Raw genomic sequence first — 10,250 nt, forward strand, 5'->3', positions numbered from 1 at the left:
TAGCTCTGCCGAGTATGGGTTCTGTTCCTCTCTCTTGCCTAAAGTAACGGAGAAAGATTGTGTTTCGTTCTCGGCTGCGAACAGCCACAGATGACTTTGGTGCTCTGGCCCCTGTCACTATCCCTGTCGCTGTCCCTGCCCCTCTCGAGCTCTCCACAGATTTTAGAACCGACAGAACCGACAAAAAAATTCTAATGTAGTAACGTCCGTCACTGTGTGCCGAAAAACCCCGTGTGCCGAAAATGACCAATCGGATCGCAACGGCTAGACAGAAGCCCATAACCCTTGAGATCCGACTGGTCATTTTCGGCACACGGGGTTTTTCGTCACACAGGGACGGACTATAGTTACAGTGCACAGAGAAGATTATGAAGAAAGGCAAATACGAAAATCGCTAGGGAACACCGTTAGCCGTAATTGGTTTGTGAATCCCCTTGTCAGATAAAATGCGCTATCTGGCGCGATGGTATTACACATATGTTAGCGATTGCGGCTTCTACCCCCTCCTTTCCCCCTGCACGTAGGTATTCTAAAGACTAGTCATTATTGGATCGGCGATTGACTAATCACATCGCCTATTTTGCTGCGACCATCCATACGGAAGGAGGGGGGCATTCAAACTCGTTACGTAGCTGCATGTAGGGGTGAAGCTGCAATCGCTAACAACTATAAAACAAGTGGTTAAAATATTTATTATATGTGTCCGGCTTTTAGTTCCTTGCTATTTTGTTTTCTTTACTTAGCATGTATCGGACATGTGGACTATTTGGCCTGATCTTTGTGGTTGATTGTGTTCTCTCCCTTTCTTTCTATGGCTGCTGTGCTTGTGCTTAGAGCCGAGTACTAAAAGGACTAAGAACAAGAGATCCGAAATACTACAGGGGTCGGGAGTCGAGAGCCTCATATTATCCGAAGGCGATCTCAAGGAGGGCGTCTCCTAACCGTAGCATTATCTTCGTCCATAAAAAATCCATCGCTACTAGTTTATTGCGGACGCATACTTTATATTTAGGACATGACCATCTCTGCTTTGCTACTGAGTAAGACATAGAGCATTAAAAACATAAGCTTACACCATCTATTATACCTACGGCTTTTATTCTTTGCAGGAGATTTCGACCAACCAGCCCGTAAGCTGGCACACGAAGTGCCATTATGACACCCGCGTCTTCCAAAGAAAACCAGGGAGGTTCTGGCAAGGGACTGGATTACAATTCGCTTCATGTTTCCACACCCAATGAACCGGTCGCCATTATTGGTATGGCCATGCGCCTACCTGGCAATGTTAAAGACGAATTCGACTTTTGGAACCTGCTTTCAGAAAAGAAAAGCGGACTCTGCGATATTCCTAGGAACCGATTCAATTTGGACGGGTTTTATGACTCGTCAGGTACGCGTGGAACAATTCCTTTCACCCAAGGCTACTTTCTCGACGGCGTTGACATCGAAAACTTCGATACGACAGTCTTTCCAACATCTAAGACAGAGTTAGATCGGCTAGATCCAGCCCAAAGGCAACTCCTTCAAGTGGCTTACGAGTGTTTTGAAAGCGCCGGCATGTCTTCCTGGCGTGGGAGCAATATTGGGTGCTATATTGGCGAATTCGGCGAAGACTGGGCCGAAGTCAACGCAAAAGAAACGCAGCACATAGGCGGTTATCGTGCCACTGGTTTCGAAGATTTTGCTCTAAGCAACAGAATTTCTTATGAGTTTGATTTACGCGGTCCCAGCATGACTGTAAAGACTGCTTGTTCTTCATCGCTTGTCTGTCTTGATCTAGCATGTGAAGCAATTCGCAATGGCAAGTGCGACGCTGCACTCGTAGGTGGCATTAATCTGATTTTTTCACCGACTATGTGGATTACGTTGAATGACATGGAATTGTTATCTCCGAGGGGTCAGTCCAGGCCATTTGATGCTACGGCCGACGGCTACGCTCGTGGCGAAGCTGTCAACATGGTTCTAGTTAGGAAGTTAAGTTCTGCTTTGCGAGACAAGGATTCAATTCGTGCTTTGATTCGTGGAACTGGAGTCAACAGCGACGGTCGCACGTTGGGAATGGTTGTTCCAAATCCTCTTGCACAAGCAAATCTCATATAGTCCGTCCCTGTGTGACGAAAAACCCCGTGTGCCGAAAATGACCAGTCGGATCGCAACAGCTAGACAGAAGCCCATGATCCTTGAGATTCGACTGGTCATTTTCGGCACACAGGGTTTTTCGGCACACAGTGACGGACGTTACGTCGCACCTACTCAGCTGCCGGAATACCAAACCTGGGTGAAACAGCAATAATCGAGTGTCACGCTACAGGTACACAAGTAGGAGATTCACTTGAAGCTAAGGCTATAGCGGATTGCTTTGGTGATAAAGGTATCATTATTACATCAGTAAGTTGTGCATGTTTCTGAAGTGGAAGCTCTTGTTAATAATTTGTAGGTCAAAGCAAATGTTGGGCACGCAGAGGGTGCAGCGGGATTGACTAGTGTGATAAAGAGTGTTTTAGCTTTAGAGCACCGCATGGTTTTACCAAATATCAGTTTTGAGACACCGAATCCAAAGAGTAGGTCAAGCATACGCCATGAACTCGGCATTTTTTTAACTTTCCAAACAGTTCCTTTCAAGGAGCGCAAGCTCCATGTCCCGATCGAGACGGAACCTTGGCCTAAAGGCCGCGCTGAAAGAATCAGTGTAAATTCATTTGGCATTGGAGGTGTTAATGCACATGTACGTCTGCTTTCAACTTATATCGTTGCGGTAGTAAAAGGAGATCATGTAAAAGCAACGTCACTAAACAGTAAATAGGTGATTATTGAATCGTATCGGCAATTCAACCTCGACTTGCAGATGGACGCTAAACGTGAGTCGCCTATGAATTCTTAAATCACCGCGAGTCTCCGCCGCTGCCTTTCTAACTAATTTCTGTCCAGTTCAGAGACGTTCAACTAATGAAACGTGGTTCATACGTCCAAGTGAGCAGACATATGTGGCACTCCCAGACACAGGCAACCTTAACGATAAGACATCTCCGGTCGGTAACCAGCATGAATTCATCAACAATAACTACTTCAATAATGATGATTCTGAGAGAGTTCGGTGTCAGCAGACTTCTGGGTCTAATTTGCTACTATTCTCTGCTTATAATGCAGAATCACTCCAAGAGCAAGTCCATAGCCACATACAGTTCGCCCAGGGCCAGAGACAATTAGAACTCCATGACCTCGCATACACTTTGGCTAACAAGCGAGAACACCGTCCTCATCGCTCTTTCGTTGTTACAAGTGGACACATGTGCACATCACAACTTTCAGATCTGCTCACTACCAGTGTTCCATCGGTTTTGGATGGCTGGAATGAGACCAAAGCTATTTTAGTATTCACCGGACAGGGTGCGCAATGGCCTACAATGGGGGCACACCTTTGGGATACAAACATCATTTTTAGGGAGACAATCCAGAAACTGGACCGATTTTTGCAGAGTATGGAGACACCGCCACCATGGAAGATCGAGCACGAGTTGCACAAAGGCGAAAATGATAGCCGAGTGTACAGCGCTGAGCTTGGCCATCCTCTTTGTGTGGCTATACAGATAGCTCTCGTGGACGTTATTCGTTCTTGGGGAGTTATTCCCCATGGTGTGATTGGACATTCATCGGGTGAGGCAGCTGCCGCCTATGCCAGTGGAGCTATCACAGCGGAGGCTGCAATAGCAGTTGCAGCATCCCGCGGATTCAATAATGTCCCAGTGAAAGAAGAGGGCTCCATGGCCGCAGTCGGACTTGGTAGAGATGATGTGATACCTTTTTTGTTACCTGGGGTGGATATTGCTTGCGAGAACAGTCAATTGAGCACAACTTTATCCGGAGATACAGAAGCTGTCAAGGAGGTCCTCACAAATATCCAGACCGAACGACCTGGAGTATTGGCTCGCCTCCTACGGGTGGAGAGGGCGTATCATTCTCACCATATGCTCCGGCACGGGGAAGCTTATGAGAAGCAAATCACGCCTTACGTCCAAAGCTGTAGCCCTACGATACCCTTTTATTCTTCGGTCACTGGAAAGCTTCTGACTGGAGACGGTTGTCTTGATGCGCAATACTGGCGTGCTAATATGGAGCGTCCTGTTCTATTCAACTCTGCTCTACGTTCTTCATTCGAAGAGATCTTACCAAGCGATACTGACAAGGCTATTTTGATTGAGATTGGTCCTCATCCCGCGCTTGCTGGACCAATTGGCCAGATCCTCAGGGATACTGGCCGTAATAACCATATCTTGCACATCGGTTCTCTTCGCAGAGGCAACTCTTGTGATGAGAGCCTGATGTATCTCGCTGGCAAGCTCTATCAACAAGGCTTCCCTCTGAATTACGAGGTTCTCTGTCCACCAGGGAAATTTGTCAAAAATCTTCCTCGCTATGCCTGGAAGCAAGACACAACCCACTGGCTCGAGCCACGGATTTCTCGAGAATGGAGATTTCGCAAACATCCCCCACACGAGCTTCTTGGAAGCAGAGTCTTCGAGTCAGCAGCCAATGAGCCCGTATGGAGAAAGGTATTCACGCTTAATGAAGTCCCTTGGCTAGCTGGACACGAAGTGAATGGCGATATCATTTTCCCTGCCGCTGGCTATATTGCCATGGTCGGCGAAGCTATTCAGCAATTATCTGAAACTGAAGCTGGAAGCTCTGATGGCACGTTCAGCATGAGGAATGTACGTATCGCCTCAGCGCTAGTTCTAAAGATGGATAAGATCACAGAAATCATAACGAGCTTCAAGAGAATCATGATTGATTCGTCTGAAACCACTCCTTGGTTCCAATTCACTATCAGTTCTTTTGACGGAACGAGATGGGCCAGGAATTGTTTTGGCGAAGCAAGAGCGTCTCAAGACAGCTCTTTCGCATTTCCTCGACATATGGTATCCCAGACTGGCTCATTTCCACGCAAGGTAGACGAAAAGACGTGGTATACCGGACTGAGGCATGTTGGGTTCAACTACACGGGTGACTTTGAGGGCATGCAGAATATCTCGGCCGCAACCACCATGAATGAAGCCAAAGCCACTGTTAAGATTGTACATACGCATGGAAAATCAAAGTGTTCCAGGTATGTGCTTCATCCAGTCGTCATCGACCAATTTCTCCAACTCATTGTTGTGGCATCCTCTCGTGGGCTGTGTCGAGATTTGAAAAGTATATCGGTCCCAACCTTTATCGAAGAGTTACTCCTGCATCCTTGTCCGGCTGATCATACTCTGGAAATAATGGCCAACGTCACTAAGAAATCGGAGCGGGGTTCGATAGCCGGAAATGTTGTAGTAAAGAGTGCGAGATACCTCGGAGAGCCAGTCACTACAAGAATCGGCCTGAAAGGTCTCGAAATGAGCGCAATGACAAGAAGCAACGATGATGCACGAGTAAACACAATCCCGTTAATTTCGCAATTCGAGTGGATGCCACATAGCGATTTTGTGGATCTGAGAAAACACTTCCATCGAAAAGCACCGCGCATCGATGAATGGGCATTGCTCGAGGAACTTGTTCTTCTTTGCATGTTCAACCATTGCGAAGGAATCCAGACGAATGACGATACTGCCGAACATCTTGTCAAGCTCATGAAATGGATGCAAGCGCAGATTCAGCGCTATATACAGGGTGCGAACAAGTTCGTAAGTCAAGACACCTGGCTAGAGAAGAGGAGTGTAGAGGAAAGAGTTGAACGCATCGATGAGATTATGTGTGCACTCTCCTCATCACCTTATGCTGCTTTCTCCAAGGCGGCATTTCAACTCTTTTCCATCGCGCCTGCGATTTTCAGAAATGAAATGCACCCTCTTCATGTTATGATGGAGAACAATGTGCTCACTGACTTCTATGATACACTCTCGGTTGACTCGGCTGACATGATCCGTATTCTGGCCAACACTAACCCAAACATGCGAATTCTCGAAGTAGGTGCTGGCACGGGAGGGACAACAGCCAATATTCTGCGGGCTTTAACGTCATCCTATGGCGAGCGTCTGTATAGTGTCTATACTTACACAGATGTATCATCCGGGTTCATGGCAACTGCTAAAGAGAGGTTCTCAAGCCATACTGCAATAGAATACGCCGTACTGGATGTCACGAAAGATCCAGCTGAGCAAGGCTTTCAGTTGGGTAGCTTCGATTTGATCATCGCCGCAAATGTTAGTTTCATTTCCTCTATTCCACCCACCACTCCTCTAGGTCGTGTATACTAATCGGCAACCATTTGTACTTAGGTTTTACATGCTACTCCAAGCTTGAGAACAACTCTGTGTAACATGCGTAGTTTGTTAAGCCCAAGAGGGCGACTCTTCTTAGAAGAGCTCAACCCAGGTATGTGAAACGCTTTGTGCACCCACGAGTTCTTTCCTAGCAATGTATAGTGGGATTGTGTGGAAAGATGGAAATTTACTAACTGGTTCCAGAGATGATGTGTGTCAACTATGTCATGGTGAGTGCACAATTCTGCCTCGATTTCCTATCAAGGTATTAACAGACTTTTTTAGGGCTTTCTTTCCGGGTGGTGGCTTGGAGCACTAGATAATCGCGTGGATCAGCCATTCGTTTCACCAGAGAGATGGACGAAAGAACTTCTCGATGCCGGCTTCCCAAAACCCAAAGCAATCATCCTCGATGACGACGCGCCTTATCAACTCAACGCTGGGATTGTAGTAGCCTGTGAGAGCTCAGAAAACACACTATCACGGGTCAGTCTACTGTGCTATGATTCTGACGGTCGGTACGTTTCTGAGGTGCGTCACTGTTTGGAAGCCTTAAACGTAACTGTTGATGTTTGTCATTTTGGGCAACCATTACCACCACAAAACGATGTTATTTCGTTGCTGGAGCTTCAAAAACCCCTTCTACACGGGATCCGTGAGGACGCATTCGAAATTATCAAGAACTATCTTTGCTTGCACAAAGCGCTTATTCTATGGATAATGCCCGCCGTACAAGTCGGTGAAGTAAAAGATCCACAGTCTGCTTTGACGCTCGGTCTTGCCAGAACTGCACGAAACGAATTAAGTCTTCCTTTTCTAACTGTTGAAGTCGATGAGGCCTCCACAGGAGTAGGGGCTGCTGCGACCGAGATAACCAAGATTTTTCGTAAAACCAGATTCGAACATTTCAATCCGTCCGGATCTATAGATCCGGACTATGAGTACGCCATTGTTCATGGAGAGATACTTATCCCACGCCTACACTGGCAAACATTGTCAGAGGTGGTTGAAGGGATTCGGATGGAGGATATGCGCGCGATAGAGGGAGAAAAACCTCAGTGGCGTATCGCTATGAGGACGCCAGGCCTTTTACACACTTTGACATGGATCCCGTGTGAGCAAAGCGCTTTCCCTATTGGGAATGAAGTTCTTGTTGAGTCTAAGGTTATTGGCCTTAACTTTCGAGTGAGTGTTTTCGATTCCTGACTTCTGGCTGGCGGCACCCACATCACTTTTACTAGCAAACGGAACCCATATTATTAAAAAACATCAAGTTTAGGAATTAACACTCAACTAGGATATTCTCATCGCTTTAGGCATCATGGAGAATGACCTCAGCGAGATGGGGTTTGAGGGAAGTGGTATTGTCCGGGCAGTAGGACCTGGAGTATCTCGCTTCTCGGTTGGGGACCGCGTTTCATATCTAGGAATGGGGTGCTTTAAAACGACGCAGACAATGAACGAAGCTCTGTGCGTCAGATTGGACGATTCAATGACTTTTAAAGAGGGCGCAGCTTTGCCACTTGTTTACGCAACAGCTTACTATGCGCTCGTTGAAAAAGCTAAACTGCAACATGGACAGGTGAGTACAACAACTAGCTTTCATTATGCCTTTGTAGCGCTACTTGTACTGAAAATTGTTTACCGTAGTCCGTATTAATCCACTCCGCCTGCGGTGGATTTGATTTATCAGCAATACAGATAGCGCAGGCGCTTGGTGCTGAGGTAAGTCACAAGCGTAGACCGAGCCCGTTGTCCAATATGTTGACAGGTTTGCAGATATACTGCACTGTAGGAAGTCATAAAAAACGCAATTTCTTAACAGAGAACTATGGCATTGAACCGTCGCGCATCTTCAGCTCAAGGGATACATCATTCCTACCTGACGTGTTGAATGTCACTCATGGAAGAGGTGTAGACGTCGTTCTTAACTCACTTTCGGGGGAACTATTACAGGCATCATGGCAGTGTGTTGCCGAGTTTGGGACAATGGTGGAAATTGGGAAGCGTGACTTTCGACGGCGCGCCACACTGGCGATGGCACCTTTCGAAGCGAATCGGACCTTCCTAGGAATCGAGCTAGGACCTATTATCAAAGGATATCCTCGGAAAGCGTCAGCCCTCTTCGAGCGCTGTATGGAGTGGATACGCGCAGGACGCATGCCTGGACCGACCATATCGAGATCCTTTAAAGCGGTTCAGATCCAAGAAGCTCTAAGGGCGATGCAGGTAGGGAGTCACATTGGAAAGATTGTGATTGAGATGCCCGACGATTCCAGAGAGCTTGAAGGACAATACAGTCGACAGAAGGCATCCTCGTCAACGATCAGTTTCCGGTCAGACCGTACATACCTTTTGATAGGTGGGCTTGGAGGCTTAGGGCGAGCATTAGCAATTTGGATGGCAGAGAATGGAGCACGCTCTCTTGTGTTCCTATCAAGATCTGCGAGAGAAGGACCTGAAGTTGATGGGGTGGTGCAAGACTTACGCTCACAAGGTTGTCGAGTATTATTGATTGATGGTAGCGTCAGCAATATGGCAGACGTGCAAAGAGCTGTGAAAAATGAGAGCACTGCGGTCAGTCCTCTTGCAGGCATCATTAACCTATCCATGGTCCTGAAAGATGTCGGTATTCCTGATATGACATTTGAAGATTGGATCGCACCAATTGAGCCGAAGGTCCAAGGGACATGGAACTTGCACCAGGCCACCGTATACAACAAGGAACTGGAATTTTTCATTCTCCTTTCCTCCTGTAGCGGTGTTATCGGACAATGGGGTCAGGCCAATTACGCAGCGGCAAACACGTTCCTTGACGCTTTCGTACATTTCCGCCGGCAGCAGGGACTTGTTGCGTCCGTCATCGATCTTGGTGTTATGGGCGATGTTGGCTTTGTCTCACAAAACCAGGGCATTCGCGAGAATCTGGACCGTATTGGCATGTACATCCTCAGGGAGCAGGACCTGCTCAATGCTTTAATTCTGGCTGTGAAAAGATCCTCACTCGCTCCATCTGCCACTGCTGGACAGATTTGCGGCCAGAATAGCGGTATGACGTACCGGAATCCAAGTCAGGTCCTCTTGGGTTTGAATACCACAAGTCCAATCTCTTCACCACTCAACCGCGTGCCTTGGAGACGGGATGCGCGTATGAGCATTTACCATAACACCGCGGTCTCAGACAATAGTGGTGGATATCAATACGGTCGAGCCAAGTCACAATCTTCTCAAAGTGACGATTTGCGCGCGAAGCTGGCATCGATGGCGAATAATGAAGACAAAATAGCCGCTATAGCTCGTTCGTTAGCAGCAGCATTGGCAGCTTTCCTCATCAAGGATGATGACAGTATCGCACTGAACAGACCATTGGAGCAGCTTGGTTTGGACTCACTAATCGCTTTGGAAATTCGCAACTGGATTCGCCAAAAACTCAAAGTAGAAATAAGTACTACTTCGATCATGCAAAGCTCATCGCTTTGTCGCCTAGCAGAGGATATTATCGGGCTACTAACTGGAGCTAGCTGTAGTACCGATGCAGCTTGTTAGCTAGTGCACGCGTGCGCGGTGCGCACGGATTCGCGGCGCGCACACCGAGCAACATGTTAACAATTTGGAAACAAGACTCTACATCGACGTATAAAGGCGTCGCAGCCTATGCAAGGCTGCAGAAGCAATGACTTTAGCCGAGCCAAAGCAACAAGCCACTGTAACAGCAACAAGGATGCACTGTTCCAACAAGAAAAAGCAATAGCTATACACCAGAGGTAAATGAAGATAGTAGATAGCAGTCACAATAGACATCAGATTTAACGCACCTTCGCGTGCAACATAGAGCTATCGCTGCTAGCTTTGAGCTAAACGTCCCCCCTCTTAAGATCTTCCCACAGCACGTCCAAGATGCTCCGAAGCCTGGTAGACCTGCTAAGCAGACAGAGTGAGTGAGTGAGTGAGTTGTATTTAACGTCTATATATAAAGCCTCCCTTGGGGCATGTAGACGGGCTATG

General features: G+C 47.3%; 1 protein-coding gene across 1 annotated transcript; it reads left to right on the forward strand.

The window, feature by feature from the left end:
* Positions 1-1,155: 1,155 nt before the first annotated feature.
* On the forward strand, positions 1,156-9,791 carry COCCADRAFT_41972 (uncharacterized protein; the record flags this gene model as incomplete). The annotated part of the gene is made up of 12 exons (XM_007720267.1): positions 1,156-2,044; positions 2,258-2,388; positions 2,438-2,561; positions 2,613-2,725; positions 2,804-2,858; positions 2,998-6,185; positions 6,261-6,357; positions 6,450-6,475; positions 6,531-7,430; positions 7,543-7,827; positions 7,896-7,970; positions 8,025-9,791. 12 exons carry the CDS (start codon positions 1,156-1,158, stop codon positions 9,789-9,791), a joined length of 7,650 nt encoding a protein of 2,549 aa, XP_007718457.1.
* Between the last annotated feature and the right edge of the window lie 459 nt (positions 9,792-10,250).

Source organism: Bipolaris zeicola (genome assembly GCF_000523435.1).
Source record: "Bipolaris zeicola 26-R-13 unplaced genomic scaffold scaffold_435, whole genome shotgun sequence".
NCBI lineage: Eukaryota > Fungi > Ascomycota > Dothideomycetes > Pleosporales > Pleosporaceae > Bipolaris > Bipolaris zeicola.